The sequence below is a fragment of the Rhipicephalus sanguineus genome, chromosome 1 (assembly GCF_013339695.2).
Source record: "Rhipicephalus sanguineus isolate Rsan-2018 chromosome 1, BIME_Rsan_1.4, whole genome shotgun sequence".
Lineage (NCBI taxonomy): Eukaryota > Metazoa > Arthropoda > Arachnida > Ixodida > Ixodidae > Rhipicephalus > Rhipicephalus sanguineus.
In genome coordinates this window covers 62,897,614-62,922,610 of record NC_051176.1, presented here as the reverse complement: position 1 = coordinate 62,922,610, position 24,997 = coordinate 62,897,614, and the positions used below count along the sequence as shown (strand labels likewise).

General features: G+C 48.0%; 1 protein-coding gene across 1 annotated transcript in view; it reads left to right on the top strand.

The window, feature by feature from the left end:
- The first annotated feature begins 297 nt into the window (after positions 1–297).
- LOC119392185 (homeobox protein EMX2-like) overlaps positions 298–24,997 on the top strand; it is a 94,484-nt gene continuing 69,784 nt past the window's right edge. Inside the window, exon 1 of the mRNA XM_037659670.2 lies at positions 298–1,007. Coding sequence (XP_037515598.1) covers positions 518–1,007 — 490 coding nt within the window. The 5' untranslated portion in view covers positions 298–517. The remainder of the gene's footprint in view (positions 1,008–24,997) is intronic.

The window sequence follows — 24,997 nt, the reverse complement described above, 5'->3', positions numbered from 1 at the left end:
ATTACAAACGCGTGAAAGTGGGCAAGTAGCAACAAAAAAGAAAGGAACGAGTAATTTGAGAGTACCAACGGCGGCACGCCTCACTCGCTACCGGGAGCAGCAGCCGTACGTCCAAATCGTCGCGGTTCACGGCGAAAAGAGAAGCGCATCCGCGCGGCACGGCTTCGCCAGTCCGACGATAGATGGCGGCAGCAGCGTCGTTTCTGCCCATGGCCCCTTTCTGCGCGCAGGGAAGGCCGGCTCGGGGGACGGTCCCCTGCGGCGCCATCCCCCCAGCAGCGAAGCCCCTCCCCGTCCGGCCCCCACCGGAACTCTCCCGCCAGAGCGGACCGACCGCGCGAGCCAAGCTGTCGCTGCTGCCTACCGCGCCGACCGTGGCTGCCGACGATGACGACCCAGTTGGTGCCTTCGTACTGAGCCCTCCACCCAGGGCAAGCTCGTCGTGCTCCCTGAACGCGCGGACTTGCCGGACGCTTCGATGCCGGCGGGCTGAGTGGCAGCAAGCCGGCAGCCAGGCATGGTGTCACCGCCGGAGACCATGATGCCTACAGCGGCCCCCAACAAGCCCAAGCTCGGCTTCTCCATCGAGTCGATCGTCGGCAAGGATGCGGTCGACGAGCGGCGAGCCGACGTCGCCGCCACCGCGCACCACCTGCCGGACTCTCTGGCCGCCTCCGGTCCACCGGACTCGCCGAGGCCCCCCGCCGCGCCGCCGGGCACGGGTGTAGCCGTGCCCATGGCCACGTTCCCGCCACTGGCGGCTGCGTACGCCGCTATGGTCGCCGAGCATCACCACCACCAGCAGCAGCAACAGCACCACCAGCTGTCACGGGGCCCACCGCCCTACCTGGGCTCGGCGCTCCAGCACCACCACCCTCCGCCGCCCACCGCGCTGGGACACCTGGTTGGACCCGGGGGTCCCTTCATGGTTTCCCGGGACCCGCAGCCGCTCTACCCCTGGTTGCTGGCGGCCAGGCATTCGAGACTCTTCGCGCACCGATTCGGAGGTGAGTGATAACCGAGCGTCTCCTATTGACCGAAAGGACGAGCCGGTCGCGATTGTCGGGGCTCGCATGAAAAACGTCCGTAGAAATTTTTGGTGCTGTAGCGAGCCATAGCAGTGCTGCTGTCCTATACCAAACGCGTCTGGCGCACTGTCCTCAAGCGTCGACGCGTCTGGTACATATAGTGTAGTAATCCAGCAATTACGCAAGTTCATTCAGTTACATGTGTAGTTGCTACTTTCGCATGAAGTTATCTCTCGCGTACTTTGGCATTTCTCCGTTGTCTGCACATCTTCGCCTTATGCGATTAGGTCGTGAGATCATACGAACGGTATGATCGTGTGTTACCACGGGACCGTATACGACGCACCATTCCCCTCTGCAGACGTCTTCTGTCTCGTTCCCTCTCGCCTTATTTCTGAACCATTGCCCAAACACTGTGAAACAAAAATGGGCTCATTCGGAGCTCTCGGTCTTTCTCTTTACTGCTGTCGTGCAAGCTGCCAGCGAAGTGGAGACCTTGTCAGAAATGGGAGGTTCAATGTTGCCCCCTGAACTTGTGTAGGAACGCTATATCTACCAAAATGTCCTTGGGCACTACTGAGCTGCATGTACCAGTTAACACCTCTGCAACATTTTCTCTTTTCTCCCTCTCCCTGCTTTCTCTTTAATAGGCTGTCTTCGAGGTCAATGTATATCTGTCTATTCTGCCTATGACGCCGAACCCTGGTGATTGCCATAATTCCCATACGTACGTCTTCCTTCTGGATCTTACAGATTTCATGATTGCTTCCACTGACGTTTCGTATCAAGGTAAACCAAACATGTAGGAAAATGTCTAGCGCCAAATTCACTTTTTTTCTGCAGCCTTTCCTGTCTTTCATTTGACTGTTACGTATTACTTTAATGCACACGTTTATATCGTTGTTCATTATAGTACCCCCCCCCCCTCCCCGCATGTACATGGTTGTTCGCTTTGTAGTTCACGGTCGTGACGACAGACGCAGTCTCACCTGCATGCAGACGTTGTATAGGCAGATGTAGGCTCTGCCGACAAGCCTACATCTTCCTATATACGAAGGGCTCGTTTGTGCCTCGCACGGCGCGATGCATTGTTGAGCGAATTCTTCTAAAAGCGTGCGAAAAAAGGCATTGCTCTTCGCTGTTCAGGAATACGGAAATTTTTGGGTTGTAAGAAGCAGTATGAGAGAAAGAAAAAACAGAAAACGTAAGGAGGTAGGCAAGAACTGAAGTTTATTGGTTTGTACAGCTACCGCCATTGCGGACGTAAACCTGTAGGCCGTGACCCATGCAATAATTTCTTTTTAAAAAATGGTAAGGGTACATAAGTACGACTACGGACAGTACAAGCCTAAGCGTTATTCATATTTAAACATGATGGAGGCTGGTATGTGCTGCGCGATTTCTGTATACGAATCATCGGAGTGAGCCTCGTGTATTCACACATTCTTTGATTTATTCCGTGTTGGTGAACACAGTGGTTAAAGTATGTGGCGCGCAGATTAAATCAGCAATATTTTTGCTTGTTGCGTCGGCAGCACTAAGCTCTATATCCGCAGTGGCTTTGGCTACCGCAACGTCAACTCATCTATAAAATCCTTGCTATGTTAATATAGACCTTTAAAAAAATAAAACTCACAGCATATCCACGGAGTGATTGATGATGAGTGGGCGAAGCTGCGGAGGTTCATCGGTAAACCGTGAATCTTCCGTGAATTCTGCCCAGTACATCATCACCGACGTGAGATTGGGCGCGTTTATACTAAAGGTTCGATGAGTTATGACGACTTGCAGCTCACTTTAATTTTACATGTACGCTGTGAATTTTCATTGTTTAGAAAACCATTGCTTTAGAAAACATCTGGCGTCTTTCGTTAAGAAGCTGGCGTCTTTTCGTTTTGCTTTAGAAACATCTGGCGTTCTTTCGTTTTGCTTTTAGAAAACATCTGGCGTCTTTCGTTGGTTTATTTCATCAATCAACGGCGTTTTGAACAAAATTTTTATTGCTTAATCACGCACAGGAGAAATCTCACCAGGCACTACCTTGGAGGTAAACAATGGCGGCTAATGGGAATGAGAGACAGAAGAAGTCGGCTTTTAGCTAACACTTACACTTCTACTTCTACTAACGTTTCCTACTGGAACATGCCAATGGCTGCTAATGGGGAATGAGAGACAGAAGAATTCGGCTTTTAGTTAACGCGCACGCTGCGAATTTTTTATTGTTCAACAACGCACAGGAAAAATCTCCCACCGGCACCACCTTGGAGGTCAAGATCTGGTATTAGCGTTACGACTGGTTACGCACTACTACGACTACGAGGGACGAACGGGTGCCGCCTTAAGGAGCTTCGCCCCTAATAAAAATACGCATCCGACATACCTTATAGTGCCAGTCTAATACACATATGCACGTACCGGTTGCAGGGTATAATATCCCGACGATTTGACAGTTTTCCGGTGTTTTCCTATATATGATTTCAAACTGCCGTACTTTGTCAGCTATCACGTGTTCGAGAGCCCGCCCGTGCAATCTGTTGCAAAGTATGCCAAATGGGCGGGCGTCTATACATGTAGAAATTATCGCGCTATGCTATCTTTACCTCGGCAGTCACGAGTTACGCGCTTCACTAAGCAGGGGACGCGTAAATCAGTCAGCTCATGTTTGAACCCTCTTATTGTAGCGTAACCGCTCTGCTTTACATCTCGTGACCACATAAACAGCGGCTGCAGCAATTCGTTATGCTTATTTCGGCGCGCACAATCTATATGTTTTCACCATGTTCGAAGTATCATCCCTGCATAGATAGTATCCATGTATAGATACCTCCCCGCCCTCGATAAACTCTTTGGTCTTCCTGCTTAATTTTTCTTTAATTATTTAATGACACCTCATCGCAAGGGTGGAATTGTATATGGTCTCGTTTTATAAAACTTTTTCACTCCATGGCATAACACATCTAAGGGCTGAACAATCCCACTGTGTCGCATTGTTATGATCGATTATTTTCAATTTCGTAACTCCGTTTTGCAGTCACTATGTGTTATCGCTGCTCACTATACTACTCGCTAGGCCCGTAGCCAGGGGGGGGGGGTGCCCAGGGGGCCCGCCCCCCCCCCCAAAATTCTGATGGAGGGAGGTATTTTACAGAAAAAAAATGATAAAAATAGGTGTTTTTCAAGGCTTTCACCAAGTGCCCCCCCCCCCCCCCCGAAAAAAATTCCTGGCTACGGGCCTGCTACTCGCTCAGTCATATGTACAAACTTCTATATAGATACTGGTACTACAATACCGATCGTACACAGCGCGAAAAGTTGCGACGATCATTTTCCTTATACCATTTGGAGCTGCATTTCAAACATGATGAGCGACGCCGGTGGCATTTAATATGAAACACCTCCAAGCCCAATCATATACTTTGCTATCCGCCTCTTTCACGCCTCGTAAAGGGACGTTGTTGTTGGCTATGTATAACTTGTAGCGCATACGAGTCATTGTTAGCATTGTTCGGGAGCCCAGCAGTGCATTGTTATTCCGTCCGTTATTAGGCGACGTGGCTTTTTCTCCGCGAGCCTTGTGCCAAGTAAGTGTTGTGTATACGGCCGTGCCGGCGGCGAGGCGTTCGCTATGCGGCAACATCTCGTTGTTTCCAGAACGTCATCGTAACTCTATTGCAGCGGACGCATTGTGGCAGCATGACGTGCCTCAGCCTTCTAGCGGAATCTGGAAGAGGAACTTGCGGCAGCTTTTTAACAACATTCAGTTCAAAAAATTCGGCGGATACCCACGGATTGCGGGATCCGCCACCTGTGATTTCATGCGAAGCAGTCAGCGAGTAGCCGCCTATGCCGCATTTTTTGCTTTGTATCAGGCGTTACGAGGTGGATCGACGTCGTTGCGTAAACGGAGTGGTTAATTGTGTGCATATCGTGGGATTACCAGGCACGCCGACTACGCTGGCGTGCAAAGGGTCGGACGTAACAGTATCACGTTGCAGCACAGATTTCACTTTCGTCGCAGTGCGGTGCAATGACCTGTGTATCACTAAACAGTGATTGTCGGCGTATTCAAGCAACGTTCGGCTATACCTTGCCGAGTCACAGGAGTACATATGTAGTGTTTATCGCATTGTTATAAAAGCGGATAACCAACACTGTAACCGCAGTTGACGTTGCTCCGACATGACGCTTCTGTAAGGTCTTCTTGCAAAGCAATTCGAAGCACTGGCGAGGCTGTGTGGCATTGGATACCTGAGTGTATGCCCGGGTTCGATTCCGGCTTGCGCCGTAAATTTTATTCTTTGCTTCCACCGGGATTTCTCGCTCATCGACAACACCGCGAGCGCCGGCACAGGGTTGTGTGAGACACGGGCTGGTTAACGCTATCGCGTTAAATTTCGAATGTCCATTCTCGCTGTCCCTGGCATAGACTCTGAATCACGTGTGGCGCATACCCGCATGGCACGGCCCGTGGCATGCGGGTGTTTGCCAGACTTTAGCGGTTGAAAGGTGTTCAGGATGTACGCGACAGGAAATTCACGTTATTGACGCCACGACCCGTGAATCGTGTTCGTCATGTACTCGTGTCCTCCTCTGCCAATTTTGGTACACGCAAAGCTAAGAAGATTACCACAAGAGCGCCCAGACGCAGGCGGCTAGATACATAGAAAAGATCAAAGTGCCTTTGGTTCAGCTAAGAAATGCTTCGCATTTGATGTAACTTTTCGCTCACATTTCTTTGCATTAGAGCTTTTTTGTTTTCTACTGTCCTTGTTATGTCGAGAATGTTATATACTAGATGTCGGTTTACTACAATAAATCCACTTGTGGTGGCTTTAATAACTACTTTACCACGTAGCTCGACAAGGCAATCTTTGTCAACCATGTGCTCATTCTTAAGAACACGGCGAAGCGAATGGAGATTTGATGACTGATGTTTCTCAAACTGAACAAATGTGTTCGTGAATCATCGTTACCGCACGTATACCGCTTGGACATGTGCGCGCAAAAGATGCGGGCCTTGCGGCGGGAGCGTGGTGGACAGTACTGCATGGGAGCATCTTATATGTATAAACATATTGTAAGTTTCGACGTTTCGACCGGAGTATACAGTCGAAACGTTGAATGAACCTTCCTTTCTTGTTGCTGTTATTGAGGGTCTTTCATGTCTGTCGTTTCTTTAACCAGCGCCTATATTATAAATTAAAGTATATATACCCGCGGTTTTACATTTAGACCCCGTCGAAACGCCGCTCCCGAGGAAAGGAATCGATCCCGCACCCTCGAGCTCGTGACCAAACCAGAGTGCGACGTAGCACGTATAAAATAGCAGTGAAGCCAGCCTCTAAACATAGAGGTGCTTCCAAAGCCGTGTGTCGTCACGAGGCTCAAACCAATGCCACAAACGCCGCAGACTGCGCACTCACAAACACCTGTTATACAGTCGATTTTGTTTCAGTTTGTGCTGACGATACATAATCAAGAGATCGGCGCCTCGTGAACTCATTCGATGTTGGCCGAACAAGTTGCCCAAGCGCTGACTATCTAGAGCACGGAAAACGTGTTTCACGCAGCTTCACGTTTCGGGTGGATGTATATTATGTATAGAACAGGACTGTTTGACCAATTATAACCAACGAACGTGCACAATTTGCGCTCGAGCGCGTTTTATACCCATCTCAAATATAGTATTTTAAATGTGCGAGCCCCCTGTGTAGTATGCAGTATTGGACTTTCCGCCTGCAGTGGTACCGGGTTTGGCGACAGATCGAACGCGGCCGTACATTCGGCGTCCTCGTGTAAATTCCGATTTTGAGTGATGACTGAAGTGCCTGGCTACGAACTATGGAAGCAGCTGCGCACTGCGGTGATTTCAGGTGCCGCCATTACTGTATATACTCGTCAGGTTTGAGGGGAGTCATGCTGCGTGTCGACTTGAGAGAAACGCACTTTATTGCCTTTTTTTTTTGAGATTGTAGTAGTATCTTTGGCGAGATTATGAAAAATCTATCAGTTTGACTATATTTATATCTGTGAAGCCTTCTTTTTTTTTTTGCTTAACTTTTGCATTGTGCAATGCGAAAGAAAGAAAGAAAGAAAGAAAGAAAGAAAGAAAGAAAGAAAGAAAGAAGGAAAGAAAGAAAGAAAAGCAGTACGTGAGCGTCGCACAACCCATTTTCCCGATAAAGCAGACTCCTTTAGTGTGTGTGTGTGTGTGTGTGTGTGTGTGTGTGTGTGTGTGTGTGTGTGTGTGTGTGTGTGTGTGTGTGTGTGTGTGTGTGTGTGTGTGTGTGTGTGTGTGTGTGTGTGTGTGTGTGTGTGTGTGTGTGTGTGTGTGTGTGTGTGTTTGCGCGCGCGCGCGTGTGTGAATGGGAGCCCCTGCAGTATACGGCGTCTCTTCGATTAGTCAGCTCACTGCCATCGTTGACGCCGAAGTCCTTAAGAAGCGTCATATCGGCTTCCTTCCGCAAATGTGTATGGAAGAGCAGATGCGCGGCGCTGTACGAAAGACACAGTTTGGTCGCAAAAAAATACTTGCACGCATATGAATCGCGTCGTTGGTATGTGTGCTCGCCGCCGCTGCGCAGAAGGCGGCCTTGGCTTCCCTTTGACTCTCCTGTTTTTTTTTTTTCACTTTGTGAATGTGCACGAGAGTCCTTTTGTAACCCACCGGTCAGGGCTCGAGTTTCGTAAACACAGGTTTAGCCGCAGTCGTTTCGCGTTCCCAACAATGCCAGGCTTTATGGAAGAAATGAGACTGGCGAGTGATGCAAGAACTCGTGCGCGCTATATACGCACATGCGCCTTCCTGGAAATCCGCTGTAATGCATCGTCGATTGCAGCGAGTCTTTGCAGCAGGCCACAGAATGAACAGGCTCTGTTCATTGTATAAAATTCTCGGTAATCGGACTCTGAATGAACTCGCAAAACATGGCTTTCATATATATATTTATCTGAAAGAGAAAAGTACGCGCCGAGCCCGAAGACATATCAGAAAATGCACGGCCCTAATAATGCCACCGGCCGCAACATGATTAAACGGAGTGTTTTGTGTAGAAGTGAGGGCTTTAACCGCGATATTACGCTGTTTGCATCACATTTTGAGTTAATCAGCTTAATAATAAAACTTAGTGCAGTAACACAATGTATTTCGCTTTGTATGAGGACCTTCTTTCATTACCGAACCATTTATTACGCCTCCGACTTAGTCCAAATTTATACGCGCACCCATGTAACAATGGATATTCAGCAATACCCCGCCAGTTGGTGACGCTGCATAGCTTTCGTAAAATTCAACGGCTTAGTTCCGAGAAAATCTGAATTTATGAAAAATGTTTATTCGCGTTTCACTGTCACAGGGCAGCAAGGCTATACGTCTCGCTGGTATGAAAAGAAAATCGTAGGCGTTCGGGTAAGGCGAACTCCTGCTCGCTTCCTGTATGTATACGTATACAGTCATAATGAGGCAATGGGCAAAAAAGGAAAAAAAATTTGAAAGCGTAATGGAAAGAAACTATATATATATATATATATATATATACATCGGCACGCGTGCAGGTCCCAAAAGTGCCAGAAAAGAATGCATAAATTGGGGAAATCAATAATAATAATTTCCACTTAGAATACTAGATTTCGAAATAATTGTAACACGGAGTCGTTGTTTACTGTGCCCGCTAACTTTTAAGAAGTTTACTTTTTTTTTTTTTACTTTCAGGCGGAACTTTGCCACGGACCGTAGGTTCCGATTTGTCTCGGTTATAAATTTTATTTGGGCTTTCGTGTACGAGTCGTATAACGCTATAAATTGACAGATAGGTTTTGCAAGGTCTGCAAGTGAGGTGCTATTACGTTTAGTAGTAAAATATTATTCGCGTAAATTTCATACATTTCCCGTTATTTGCAGTGCACATTAGGCGCATACCGTTTTGGTACTGTATACATTTGTCTGCCTGTTGTCTACTATGTTCTGCAGAATGAAGATTTCTGCGTAGGGACACGTGTTCTTTTTTTTTCTTTTTTTTTTGCTTTAATGCGTAAAAACCGGGGGTAATACGAGGCTTTCTATCGCGGAAAAGCGAAGTTACGCCGAATTACGGCAACGCACGCAGTGACTTCGCAGTGTGCCCGCCCCCTCGCACGCGTGCGCAATACATTGTAAACGCCCTCCCCCGCTCCTCTTCCACTCGTCGATAGGCTCCAACGAGCTGCAGTATATATCCACCCAGCATGATTCCGCAGTCACAGCCGAGTGGGCAGCGCCGGCCATTTACACGACGGTTAACCAGAGCGACGTCGTACAGCTACGCGTGGCACGTGGCCGCCACGATCGCAACCGCGGTTGTCGTTGCTTTATCTTTCGTCACTCTCTTTTCATATAGACGGGCTTACGTGCCCTTTCGAGTGGCTCGATTTCTTCAGGCTCCTCCTACCAGTCCTTTGAGTCCACCCAGTCTGAACTGACCGCGTTTACGCGTTTCCGATTCGCCCCTTTACGCTCTGTTACACACCAAGCTCTCGCGATACGCTGTGGTGATGTTCGCTTTCGTGTTTTTTTATAGGCGAGCCGTGGATAAACCGGCGTGGGGCCACGGAGCCTGCAAAATCTGTGGCCCGAGCGCTCCTGTCATGTCCGACGTTGTACAGGTCAATCAGGAGGCAAAGACGGCCCAATATTTATTATCGGTATTTATATCAGTGATAACGATAAAAGATGACGAGTTATGCATCATGGGTAGTTCTGGTTCGGTGGTAAAGCTCTACTGACAACTTAGTCGCAGCCTATTGATGGTGGTCACGTTTTGTCGCTGAATTTTTCCTACCATTTCTTTGTTGTACGCAATGGCTGAAAAATTCACGCACACATACGCATACACACACGCGCCCGGATAAAAAGAAAATGGAGAAGTGATGGCTTTGAAGACTAGACTCTTGAGCGGGCTGGTAATACCCGAGGATTAAAAAGAGCGCGAAAAAGCCTGGGACAAGACGAAAGAAGCTACAGTATAAGCGCACGCGGATTTCTGGGGGAGGAAAATTCCTATGGCCACATCTAATTTTTCGCGTCATCGAAATCAAGACGTGCCATCAAAACAGATGGCACGACTGGAATTTTCACGTTACTGCGCATGAAGCAATCCGATGAACAAAGCTACGCCGATATTCGCGCAATGCCAATGAACGATGCTGCACGGCGCAGCACCGGCGATGGCGAGCTTTTTTTCTGACTTTTCCAATGTCCTATACTTGCACTTGATAAAAGCAAGTAACGGATTAATCATCAGAGAAAAGAGCACCGATGAATGGGTTAGAAAGCAGGCAAAGCATTGTTACACGAGAAGAGGGATCATAAAAAAAAGCAGACATTTTTACAAGCATGTATGAAAAGGTGACCGAGGCTCACGAAGGAAGTTGCAGGTCGCCCCCCAGAAGGTCACGACCTATATGACGATCATGGTGTAAACGCGCCGTCATATACCAACAACGCTACTTGGCCATTCTCCGTTTCTCAACTCTAGTTGGAACCCTATAGGATATAAGTACGCATATTGAAAAGAAAGGGTACAGTCACATTCTTAAAAAAAAAATAATAAAGGCCGAGCCTCTTCCCCAACCCTGGCTGTTGCCCCCCAGAATTATGATGGTGTTTTACCGAAAATAAATAATGAAAATAGGTGTTTTTCTAAAATAGTTAAGGCCTTCAGCAGGTGCCCCCCCCCCCCCCCCCCCCATCCTCCCGCAAAAAATTCCTGGCTACAGGTCTGACACACGCAATTAGACGCATCGGCAACGTCAGAGTCGAGAAATGGCATTCTTACGCACGATCATTTCCTCATTGGTCAACAACGTTCGGTCTGCCACTGCCGCCGATCGCTATCACCAATGGCGATCGGTCGATGGTGTCTTGATCGCTTATATCTGCTCGGCCATGGTCACTCCGCTCGGCGATTACGTGGTAGAAGTTTCGCCTGGGCTTACCAAGCACTATAGGCGAGGTGTGCTCGGTTGTTGGTCCCACAGGTGAGCTCGGTATAGCGTGTTCCATCTATACGCTACAACTATAATCTCACCTCGTGTTGCGACACCAAGCTGATTGCACCGTGACGTAAAAGGTGTCGTGAATGCAGCGCCGTATAGTCATGCCTATCGAAGGTTTCTGGTCGGTACATGTTTAATGAGCTAATATAGATGGTAATTAAGGCATATAGTAGTGTGAGGGAGCGTTTAAATGACAATACACAAAAAATAGGGCTATAATGTTCCCATTATTCCCGATTACCAAGATGGCGCTTGTGGAGTTGGCAAAGAAGAATTATATTATTGTCATTTCGCTTCTGAACCAAAGTACGCTTGTAAACGGCTTAAGAGCGCCACCAACAAGATTTGTATATGTGCAACGGAATCTCCTTCATTACGATTCATGCATTTTTGCGGAATGCTTTCTTTTTCTTCTTGTCTGGCCAGCGTCCCATATATGGGAGCAATGTGCTTTCATATAGTTAATGCGATTTTTCCCCTGAAATCAGAAAATAAGACTGCACAAGCGGGTTTTTACTCGTGTTTATAAAATTCTTAGCTTTAAGCTTAAAAAAACCCTTGAACACGGGATACCGCTGGAGCCAGCGACGCCCCGTGTTCAAGGACTTTTCAAGTCTTCAAGCTCTCGTCTTCCCCTGAACTTCATTATTGTTTAGCTTTACAGCGTAATACGCTAGCTTAATAAACATTGCACTGGTCCACGAATAACGTGTTACCGCTGTCATGCAGTTTCTGCAGTAAAAGAAAGGAGAAATCGCCAGCGTCACAGCGCCGATTCGGATCAGGTGGGCGATAACGGTGATCGAGAGAATCGGGTTGCGCTGCATACACCTGAGAATAACGCAGACTGATCACACACACAAGTCGCCAGCTGTCCTTTGCGAATTTGAAACTTAAGGTGAAATTAAAAATTGAACGCTACGGTGAGATTTCCAGAATAACTTCTTCAGATATATTGACAAGAAGTTCTGCACAAACTCGCGATCTGTTTCAACAATGCTGAATATTAGTGCGTTGGCTGCAGTTCGCGTGTTGTTGTGTGATGCTGCTCCACATAACGTGTTGCGCGGAGCAGTATCACCCGGTGCCATACGAACCTTGGCTATTGCGTTTGTCACCGAGTATACGCCCACTTAAAATAGTTTTGGAAGTTCCTTCGGATAATGCGACTTTCGGACGACGCATTTTATTTTACACTTGGCGAGAAGATTGTTTCAGCGAGATTCCACTGTTCATATGCGACTGTTTTTATTGACTTGTGGGCGTCGTGTAGGACGTACACGCAATTATTTGTGAGTATAGTTAGAAATCGCGGCTTTCGTCATTATTAAAGCTTTATACGTATCCTGAGTAAAAAAATGCGGCGTCTGGCGTTGACAACACGAACGGTACCATAACTTCGTCGCATGGCGTCAACAATGGTGTCATGTCATGACGTCAGCACATGACATCGGCGCTTGGTCAAAGGAGCATGGGCTGATTCCAGAATCGACTGTCAACGTCAAGGTATATAGTTTAATGAGCGAGAGCAGAGACTTTCGCCTGTGCTCCTCTTGCCTAAAGGGACTGACTTTTTTCCGCAACACGTTGATCATGCCGGTCCTATGCATCATTCAGTCCCTGCCGGTTCAGAGCAGTGCGTGAAGTGTCGCTCCGAATATTCAAAACTGCCTCTTAAGGACACAGTGTGTGCAACGCGACGGGCAGGAAGATATGATCGCACTTCTCACGGTTCGTCTTTTTTTTTTATTGAAGTGATGAAATTGGAGAGGTTGGTGCCATTATGGTGGCACCAGCTACTCCTTCTCGCTTAGCAGACAAAATATGTAGTAAGAATACTAATAAGGGCACGAAATTGCAATACAGTAGAACACTCTGTCATTCCACACGGTCTTGTTTTCAACGTATGCGCATGTTCCAACGCTCCCTGATTCTCAATATTGTTAAATGTGCTCGTTCATATCTCATTTATCCCTATAGTACTATACCGTTTAACTTGACTCGGTTTTTCGAGGTCGCGTGCGCCTATGCACACTACCGCAGGCGGAAGCTGCGTCTGGGGCTGATGCTAATGATGTTCACCGTGCACTCACTCGAGGCAATGTAAAAGCACACGGACCAAACAAAGGGCCTTCGTAGCATCCGTGCGAGAGGCATAGTAGAGTGTAGACCCGCAGTATTCGCCACAATATTACACACGCCGCGAGTCGAGCCGAGGTTGACTGCCGACGGTGTAGTAGCGGTGCACAGCTGGTGGGGTTGAAGTCGGCACATGCATTCAAGCGGGCCTCCGTGCGCGTTTATGTGTCCACCTTAATCCATGATATATAGGACTTGCTTGCCGCGCGCTCACGCTGACGCAATCGAAAACGCTGCAGGAGCCGCGCGTTTGCTGCGTTTCCTGTGACGCATGGACCTTTAATAGCTCTGTCATCGCTTCTAGATGGAAACGAAAGCACCCGCGAGCGCGCAGAAGCAGAAAACCATGCACGCACAAAAAATTAATACGATCACTGGGCGGAGCCCTCGCTCTTGTATTATTATTTTTTTCCCCCGCAGTATCATGGACAGTCGTTGCGCCGACGCACGGTAATACATATACACGCCTGTGCAGTGTGTATGTCAATCTCGCGTCAACCTTACACGTCCGCGAGCCACTAAACGCAGCTCTCAACGAGGCCTTTTCGTATTGCTTTGTTTCTCTGCCGGTTGCTGTGTAACGCTTGTTGCCGCTAACCCGCCCAGATGCCACATTCGCTCTCGAGGCCAGGAAACAAGGTACAATGTTATTAGTAATGCTACTGCAGAACCGGAAGCGCCTCAGTATAGCCGTCAATAAAGCAATCAAAAAACAGCAAATAAATCACATAGCGCAGAAGCGAGGAACGAATTTCGAGCTGTGTACGTGTGAAGGTTTCCGCAGGAATTTTTCGTCGCTGGTCAGGCATGATGCACCTTGGCTTTTCGCTATGCTGGGACTATGTAGAGCCAGAATGCAAGCGTTATTACACGGACTGTCGTTTCCTTTTATTTTTGCCGAAACACTTTCGAAGCGATCCTTTCTTGTTCAGGATGAAGTACGTAAACTAGACAAATATGCGAGTCAATATACAAGGCGTGGCGCATGTGGTACTTATCTATGATGTCCCTACCTAACCAAAATGAGCGAAAGGAGACACAGGCATAGCATTAATACTAGATCAACGAATAGCAAAACGATAAAGCGTTAAACAAAGCGAGCTTGGTATGCGGTACAAGACGGGCATCGAAAATAGGCTCTAACGATGTCAGAAAGAATGCGAGCTTTGGTGTGTAGCCCAGTGGTTAAACAGTCGCCTTCGGAGCGTGGCGGCCAGGGTTAAAACCCCAGCACCAGGGTCAAACTTTGTTTTCATTTATTTCTTTATGTCGTCTCGCGTGGTATATAGAAGGAAACACGGGCAATTTTTTCGTTGAGTCGACATAGAAATGCTTACACATTTAAAAAGCAAGGCATATATACCTACGTACATTATACACATATAGGCGAGGGGCAGTATACGAAATGTGAAAAGAAAGGGACATAGACAAAGCATTGTCTGTGGTTTTTTTTTAGTTTTTTCTATGCAGTGCCACAAAGACGTGCATGTCAATGACAGGTACCGTATGGCTCGTCGCAATGCGATCTCTTCAGCCCGCGACGTATACGGGAGCCGATGGTTGGCAAGGCATGCAGGTTTTTGTGAGACACTGGCATCGTTTTCCTGCCGTCATCGGTGGTGCACCGTTTCTTATAAATACTTACGGCCTGGTTATCTTTACGGAGTACTAACAGCACATGTGCCAAAAGACTACCCGGCGCGGGAGCTAATATGAACTCGTCTAACTGGTCCCTATTGTTTAATGGCTTATGCAGGCCTTACATGGATTCCAAGCAATCGGGCATTCTCGACAGCGCTCTCAGGGGGCCTTATCCCCGCCCATTTTAACGGACACCATTTCGAACGTCCCTGCTAACGAACGTAAGATGAATCAAACGTATATACCGCTCGCCTTCTGAAACATATGTCGGTCATATAGTATTTTCAGCGAGGCTTCGGTTCATCTGTGCTATATGCCTGTACCACACGCCATAGAGAGCCGCGGCCACGAAGTTACGGCTAAGATTTGCGCACACGATGCTGTATAGGCTGCCGAGGTTTAAGCCAGCGTACTCGCGCCTACGGGAAGACGTCGACGCGGCGAAAGTATACGCTCCATGTGGCTCGAATTTCGGTTCACTCGCCGAACGTCCTCTTCTCCGCGTATACTGGTCCACTGACGCGATTATTTCGTTCTTATGTTGCGCCTGCTGCTCTCGAAAAATACCCCCCCCCCCCTTCTCGTGACCGGCGCAACCGAATACAGGCAGCGGTTTATATATAGCAGCTGCTTATCGGCCATTATAATTGGTCCCACTAAACTAATACGCCGACAAGCAACTCTTGACTGTTTTCTTTTCCTGAACGAAAATGTACACACTAAGCTATGTGAGCCAACATTTATTTTACGGCCCCGCGGTTGGCGGCACCGATGCGAGATTGGCGCGATGCGACCGGCTGTACGCAGCAAGTATTCCATTAGGAGAAGTTGCAATTCCGCCTTGGATGTGTTGTGTTCATCCTCGGAGGCCGACGGTGCTTTACGCTGCCCGCCGAATTATCGCTGGCGCGGTGTCCTCATCGATCGGTGTGCGTATGATAATACACGTACAAAAGACGCCGGCGCCATGGTTCTTCTGTTGCTTTTATTATCGCCGCCGTCCCGATGTATAGGCTGTAAAAACTTTGCGCAATTTCCGTGCCTATACGGAGCCTTGGAAAAAAACGCGAAATGGAAGCGTCTCGATAAGCAGCGAAGCAGAGAAGTGGCGCACGTCTCGGTGGACGCTTCCCTGCCGAGTGGGCGTATATATATTCGCAGCTGGCGGTCGTGGGCGGCCGCTGCGCTCCTTTCTTTCGTTCACCTTAACGATTCCTCGTGAGAGCAGGGCACTCTGTAAAGCTTCTCAATCTCGGCTACATCACCATGCTTTTTCTGAGACAGTTTTTTTCTGAGAGGCAAATTTCCACGAGGTCGTCGCTTATTGGCTGAGATGTCGCGCTGGTTATCTTGAGGACGCGGGTTCGACTGAAAGCCACGGCAGTCGCGTTTCCACTAGGGCAAAACTGCAAAAGACCCCTGTAATTAGAGTACGTGCACGTTAAACAACCTACGGTGATCCAAATCAATCCGGAATCCCCCAGCACGGCATGCCCCGTGGTCGTTTCGGGTCTTTGGCAAGTAGAACCCCGGAATTTTATTCATATTTCTTCCTTGAAGACGGCGAAGAGTTGGTCGTTGTATCACTATTTTCGCAACGATTGCACTGTCATCACACAGAGGCAATTCGCGATCTGAGGTCGTGCTATGCTGCACTCATATATTGTTCGTGGACGCGTTTTCGCATATACACACATATATGTATACATGCGCGCTCATCCATGAATGCTTACGTTGTTTTCCGTACATTTCTGTAGGAGCAACAACAGGCGGCGGTGCAGGCGGTGTCGCAGGCGGTGTCGCAGGGTTCGTACCCCCTGCGACACCGCCTGCACTCCTTCAACTAAATGTTAAGCGATATGCGGACGCACAAAACGCGCTATATGCAATCGGCGCACGTGCATATTCACATGTCAGTTATTAGAGAGTTTGAGTAATTGGGAACCCAAGACACATGGGTCCCCAAACTGCGTTGGGTCGGCTGCTCTTGCGTTCGGAGGATCAGCAGAGTTTGAGAATTGGGTCAAACGCACGTTGCGTTGGGTCGAACGCACGGAGCGCCACTCGTGGCGAAGTTAAAATTATGCGAGACGCGGGCCATACTGCGTCGTAGCGCGCGCTGCGTCTGCGTCGTCTCGTTGGCGACCCAAGACGCCTTGGGGACCGACGCTAGTTTTAGATTTTTGGGTCTTGGGTCAACGCGAGTCGCAAGAACCCAAGAGTGGCCTGAGTTCCGCGCATGCGCCCTGGCTGCTCGCAAATTTCTTGGGTCCCCAAACTCCTTGGGGCCCCAATTCTCAAACTATTATTCTCCTCTCTTTGGGGACTGCGTGCGCTTCGCAACAACGAGACCATTCCTCGACATATTTTCCCTTCCCTCCACTGTACGTGTCCACGCAACATGGGCTGCGCAGATTGATTTTTGTTAAAAATCGCAAGAATTAACGTGGTATATATAAGGGGAACCTTTTTAAGCGTCATGTTTAAAGACCAGTATGGACATCGTTCTTATGGGGGGTATGACACGCAATTTTCGATCGTAATGTGCGTTATGTTGCTCAATTCATGTGCGTTCGCAAACAAAACAAGCTGGCGAAATTCTAGCGCATTTGGTGCAGCATTTAATTTATAATTGAACACTTTTATTGACGTCGTCCAGGAAAGCCGATGGATACTCCGCATTTTTATCAGGAAAGCAGGTGAGGAGTGTAAGCCATATATCGATCGCGCTGTACAAGGCAGAAATGACATTTCTATCGCGCCTGGTTTGACCATCGCCTCTTTGATTATCTCCATTGATCGCAGTGACAATGCGTCGGCTTGTGGATATACAAGCCTGTGGATCTGCCTTCTATAAAATCAGTTGTCAGTTTGCGCTTGTGTTCGTCTTTTCCTTTCTGTTGTGTCGTTTCGTTACGCTACTTGCGATGGTATTGAGATATCCAAACACCGACTCGCCGAACATTCAACTCTTTTTAATGTTGTTGGCGTCGCTGCGCGGGCTCAGTTGGCGCCCTGATTTGACGCGGCTTTCGAAGGCGGTTTGAGCGCTCGTTTGTGACAGCATGTTGCACGTGCGCGGAAATCGGCAGCGGTACAAGTGCGGTCGATGAAGCCAAGCGCGCGCCGTTCTGTTTATTTATTGTTCGGTTTTTTTCCCCTTGGGGTAAAGGTGTGTTTGTTCAGGCCGCGCGGTGCTGCGACTATTGTTTGCCACCCCCTCCCACCTTCGACGGGACCGCTTAGAACTCCGCAGCGGCCGATTTATTTTATTCAATTTAGCTTTTCCTCGCTCACATCAGCTTCTTCGCGCAATACCGTCACGTTGAGCGATACACGCACCGCGATGAAAGGCTGACGCCGACATCCCTGCAGAGGCTCTCTTCTGCAATGCAGAAATACATTGTTTCGCCTCGCTTTTGCTTGTGATTAGGTTTCCCCGTCGCAAGATGGATTCGCGGGCCCAGGAAGAGACAGGAATGATTGCGTCTGATTGAGCGCTGTTTGTGGTCTATTATACCAGCGTGGACGGCCGCACAATGATCCGCACAGCAACTCGCCAGGCGGTTATAGCAGGTGGCGCTCTCTATACCGGAAGAGCGAGCATTAAAAAGCGGTAATAATCTGAACGCTACAATGTGCACTGAAAACTTTTGCTCCCCCCCCTTTATTTTTTGACGATATAGCATGTAGTTAGTGCAGCTGTGCGCACGCATGAGAGCTGCACAGGTGCATCCTTGCTCGCTTATTTGCGCCACGGCTCTAAAGGGAAGCGTGGCTGTGCAGCCTTTCGACGAGTGCGTGTCTGCCGGACGGGCAACCTGTATTTTGTGCCGACCTCGGACCACTTTTCGCTTGATTTTCCTTTAATCTTTTTAAAACTTTTTACACTTCGTGGTGCACACATCTATACGCTATTCCAGCTATCTGCACTTCTGTGTGCATATACACGATGTCCCGTAATGCACTGTCGCGGCCCGTGCGTATATTCACGAAAAGGCGCTATACGACAGATAACTTTCGTAAGAGAAATTTTCGGCCAATCCAGATACTGAAGACATCAGTGTAGCGAAGGCGACGAGTCAGTGACAACGTGCACTTCATTTACGCACACAAATACTTTGTTTTTCCTTTCGCAATAAAAAGAGAAAGAGTATAGGGACAGCCACTAAAACTACAGGTTCATCAAACAGTTTGACGAGGCTGCTGTGCCAGCCAGAACAGAAACAACAAAAGGCACATCATATAATTATAGTATATACACAACATTAGGATCGAGGTTACTGAATTCCGCCTTGGTTTTTTTTTTTTTTCTGTCTCCTTTTCAATGCTACGTGCCTGGCAATGAGGGACTCTGGAACGTATGTTTCGGGAATAATTCGTGGGTTTCGTTCAACGCAGCTGCACAGCCATACAATTCAATTCAAGCCATGCATACATCTTCATTAAAGCAAGGCGTCAAAATATGTCTCTCTGTATCTGCGTTTCTCCATATTCTGGGAATGTGTCTACACACGCATACACAACTGTAGGCGATTAGGCGGACATTAAGGGACCTTAGCATTTGAAACGGAGGTAGTGATTTCTTATACCACTATCACCAGTAATTTTTTTTCCTTCATGTTTTTCTCCTAAAAAAAACGAATTTATTTTAAAGCCAATTTAGAGATCACAATTACTCCAGCTGTGCTACTGAATTTTCTAAATTCAGAAAATTTAGAAACGATGACAACTTAGAAAAGGTGCAACGAAAAACGGCTACATCGACGACGCCTTCAGCGTTCCTGTGCCAGCTGGATGTGACGTCCTAGAAATTCATGACGCCGACTCGGGCCGAGTTAATTGTTTGCCAACAAACGGCCTAATGATGTAGTGTTGTATCCATGAGCTAAAGACACAACATAGAAAGTTTTGCGTTTGGCGAGCCATGCCAGCCTGATACTTTGAAATGTTGGAGAGCGTGCGTCGGTGTTTCGGCATCAAATTGAAAACGTGAACGATTCATGTTTTTTTTTTCTTTTTTTGTGTGTGAAGTAAGGAGCATGCTTCGGCAAAACTAAGGACAAGGACTTTCGTGAGGATGCGTGATTAGTCTCGGCCATTTAGCGTTGCTTCTTATCTCTTTTATTCTGTCCTTACGAAACAGTGCACTAGCGGTGCTGTTCTGTATACGCTACAAAACACCCACTTGTTTCAGTCCCCGTCCAATGACACACTGTACACCCACGGACGCCTTTGACGCGCATATTGAACGTAATTTTGTACAAGACACCGAACTCAAATGCATGTGCACGTCGCTGGAGAAGAACCGCGGTCGGCTCGGCAGCGTTAATTCGCGACGACGCCCTCTCGCCTGCATGTTCCATTAAGGACGCAAGGTTACACGCTAATAACGAAGTGTGCCACAGTCCAATGAACAACGTCAGAAATTGGCTCCCTCGTTGTGGCGGTTACACGGAGTACGTGCGGCCGGTAATTCCCCGTTTTCCGAGCGTCGGCTTGACATTTCGGCGGCCATCCCTCGTGACGGCCCATTGTCCGAAGGGGCGAGCACCGTCTGGCATTTGACGCACTGGGGCTCAAGCCCTGGCCTTCGCGAACGGCTCTGACCGAAGAGCGGTCACCGGTGGGCTATTATTTACGTATACTCATTATTTAATGGACTGAATAAAACACAGCGCGGCATGTCTATCTGTGTTTGACAGCCGACCGCTATTCATGAACAGCACAAGGGCGTATTGTGCGGTTTCACGTTCCAAAATCAGGGTATGGTTATGAGGCACGCCGTATATAGGGTACTCTGGATTAATTTTGATCACCTGGGGTTCTTTCGCACCTCTATATTGATCCGAGTACACGAGTGCTTTTATTTCGCCCCTCATCGCAACGCGACGGCCGGGAATCGAACCGGCGTCCTCGAGCTGAGCATGAAAAGAATACACTCGTGTTGAAATCACATCGCACGGGTCCCTGTGTTCAGTTCTGTGATTGCCTGATGTACGCCAAACCTGTGATGATAATAGTTGCGCAGCTGTTCGGGAGCACCCTGTCGTAACCAGTATTTCTATAGGACCAACTGTTTCGCAGCTTCTTGTGAACGCTTGCTCTCCGAAGTAGACGAGAACGCGAGAACTGTAGCGGCGCTGCAGTGCCGTTTTCGCTTCACTCCATCCGCATCCTCTGCTGCAGCACCGCGAAGCCCTGTCGCCGTCACAGCTTTCGCCGGCCGTAACGGCCGAGATTCGCTATTTGAACTTCTCGAGTTACCTCAACTGCTTGAGTTACCTCAACTGACCCGCAATAATGGCGCCCATTTCACAACTCTGGCTGTCCCCTCGAACGCATATTCACATGCCGCCAACCTGTAGGCCTAGCTGCCGAGGTGGTACGGTGGTTACGGTCCTCGGCTGCTGACCCGAAGGTCGTGGGTTCGATCCCGGCGGCGACGGTCGCATTTTCGACGGAGGCGAAAATGCTATAGATGGCGGTGTACTTAGATTTAGGTGGACGTTAAAGAAACCTGTAGGTGGTCAATGTTTCCGGACCCCTTCACTACCGTGTGCTTCATAGTCACATCACGGCTTGGGCTCGTAAAACCCTAGTAATCATTAACCTGCGTGCAGGCATGTTGTAATATCAAGCTGTCGTAAGACGAGCGTTATTCCGAAACTTTACTACATTTATGGAACTCCTGACGAATGTTTCCACACTCCAAGAAAAAAAAAAAACGTACGTAGGGTCTTTCTGCCAGACAACAATGATAGTCGCCTATTTCGCGTGATTTCCTTGGCTTATCGCCGCGTGCCCGGTACATATCCCGGCCGTGAACAACCCGCGGCTATCACAGAGACATATAGCATATTCTTCGCAGGAATGTGGCGAGCGGCTAGTTTTCTAAAACTGAAACCAAGCAAGGCAGATGATGATTAGTGTTGCATGGCAGAATTGCACCCCAAATTTTCAATTTTTCCACACTGTATTGGAATGCAACAAGAAAGGAAACGGGATATAGTAGGACGTGTCCAACTTAATTTAGATTCTTTATTGTGCATTGCCCGGTGGTGCACGAAACGCTTATGGCTCACAGCAGTCTTTCCTTCTTTCTCGCATGCACTTGTTCAGAGATCAACATTCCACTGTTCTTCTACAAGCCTTGAATAGAAATGCACCCTCATGATGACAGAAAAAAATTATTTACCTTAGCTGTGATCTCCTGAAGATGAGCCGCACAGCCGACAACCGGCAAAGAAACTTCCTCTATAGTTGCTCCATTATCACCCAAAACGAGTCGCGAATCACAGGGCGGCTGTCAAGTATCTGACGAATTATGGTTTCCACTTTCTCGATGAATGTGCACAAGCCGCACGTCGTCTGATGAAGGTAGCCTCGCTTGAATTCCCTAAGCTTGGTTAGGCGACTTACCGTGAAGCTGGTTTCCATCTTCTGGAGTGTTTCGGGATCAACATTCAGAATTTCAAGAGATTTCTCGCAGATCCCGCGGTGCTTCAAAGAAGCGATGACCGGTGTCCCTTTCGTAGCTCCTCGTGCAAGCACGCGCAAAACAAGATGCAATTCTTCAGCTCTGTCTTCTATCACACACTCAAAATCGGAAGGACGCCTTCCCAAGCGGTCACCGTTCGCAAACAGTCACGCAAGGAAGCAAGCGAGCACGGAGCAACGCGTTATGCATCCTTGCGCGTCTCAGCTGGTGGCGGCAGGAGAAGCAAAAAAAGAAAAAGATATATATATATAACGAGACAGACAGACAGACAGACAGACAGACAGACAGACAGACAGACAGACAGACAGACAGACAGACAGACAGACAGACAGACAGACAGATAGATAGATAGATAGATAGATAGATAGATAGATAGATAGATAGATAGATAGATAGATAGATAGATAGATAGATAGATAGATAGATAGATAGATAGATAGATAGATAGATAGATAGATAGATAGATAGATAGATAGATAGATAGATAGATCTGTGTGTATGTGAATGCTTCCGCAATTTCGGCGACGCGGGAATACTGTCAAGCGAGTTGCGACTTCTGCATCAGTTGATGTAACGAAGGTTCAAGCTGGCTTGTCCAACCATGCAGTGACCGGATCCGCAGAATTTGTGCCACTTAGTGAGTCGTGATGGCTATTGTTTCGCTTTTTCATGCCGTTGCAATCCACGCAATAGATGCCCTCTCTTTAAGCTTGCACCGAGGCGGTTCTTGGCTTCACAACGTCAGTGCACTGTTCTATACGTATACTATGCGCGGCGTCTACTGACCACATGCCGAGCGCTCGCTTGCTGAAAGCTGTCGATGTGGTGTGCGCGCTTTCTCGCATGGATTGTTCGCTCGTTTCTTTCCTCGGCCAGCTGCATTTTGCCTATACAAATAGCCAAATGAGCGGTATTCGATTGATCGATGGCCGGTCGGGCGAAAAGAGCGCGGCTGCCGCTGTCCGCCTTCAGCGGAGCTACATCGCCTGTCGACGCGCCAGCGAGCAACCCTGGGGGGAAAGAAAGAACGCGCCACATTTACTTATTTTTTCGCTGATGAGTCGAGTCTGCTCGAGGCACATGCCCTTCAGACTTCTGTTGCTGGAACAGGCCGCGGGATAAGCGAAAATCGCTTATTTGTTTTTCGCAACAAGTAGGGTTGAACGCACGCTCTCTTTGCGAGACGAAATGTGTGGTAGAATACGCTCGCATACGAGATTTGTGAAACCTTCAAACGTCAACTTCAGCACCTCCCAACGTCCACGAGCGGTGGCCGACTTTTAAAGCAAAACTTTTATACCGTGAAGACTGCTGTTACTACATAGTATAGGTTGCGTATCCTTCCAGCCCCAAGATTTTCATATTTTCGATCCAAGTTTGGATTTCGAGGTTGCAGAGAGGGGCATCTTGGGCCGCTCATGTTTTCTATTGTGCTTGTTTTTTTCTTGGATTTCGCGCGACGTGATGACGTTAAAGCAGAACTGGCATGTGTGTGTTGACAGTTTCCCTTGTGGTAACTGTCGCGCGCTCTGAGGCTCTCCGCTTTTACTTGTCATAAAAAAAGTCCAAGCTTTATTGCCTGCAGTGAAGCAAGAGTATGACAGTGCGCGTGCCGTTCACGCTGCTCCTAGTATATAGGAGTATATATCCCTGGCATGTCGACAGCGCTCCCGCCGAGTCTTCAAAAGAGAATGCCTAAAAAAGTGAGCTACTCCTGGCTCGGTGACTGCGAGAAACGTGTGAGCATTCCTTGAAATAGCGCCAACATCACGGATGGCAAGGCTTCCAAAGGCGGGGTAGAATGCATGACTCTGGGGTTCAAAGCCAAAGCGCATATACCGAAGTATGTGAGCTGGATATTCACTTTCTGAGTCATACCACGGAGTGTTATACTGTACGAATTTATGATACCTCATCTCGTGTGTGTTAGTGTGTGACGCATAAGTTATATTTTCCATGAATTTGCAAGCGAAGTTTAATTTTTAAGGTAATTTGCTCTCTGCACCTCTCTGCACCTGGCCAATCGCCGCACAGTTAGCAAGAGCCATGAGATGAGAGGAAAGCTAAAGAAAGCGTGTGCGAAGAGAAGACTTGTTTTTTCAAGTTTTTTTTTTTTAAAACTAAGCCTGTCTTCTCCTTGCACACGCTTTGTTCATTATTGACGATAATTTTCATAATTTCATAATTCTACATTTCCATGATTTTACCAAAGTGTTTTCTTTTTTCACCGTTTCTTTTTTTCCTAGTAAGAACGCTGGTAAAATCATTGAAATGCAGAAGAGGAAAACAAGGTGAAAAGTTGGCCGACACACTTGACGGAGACACGAATGAAGTCTGAACCGCGTCATACGCATCCTAGGCGAAACTTCTCCGCGAAAAAAAAAAATTCAAGCTTCAACTAACTGTCGAAGTCCAGGTATAAAAGAATCAATTGCGCACACCCTCACATAAGGCGTGGCGTCTCTTTCAGCTTCTACAATGCTCTCTGACGACACTTGCGCCGATAAATCCCGCGACATAAAAAGGTTTCGGATTCGGGACCGTCTAGGGAACGCGGTGGAAAGCGATGAGACCGTTACTGAACATCTACACCAAGTCTCTAGATGACCTCAAGCAACACAGAAACAAAAGACCAGAACATTCAAACTCGAGATTC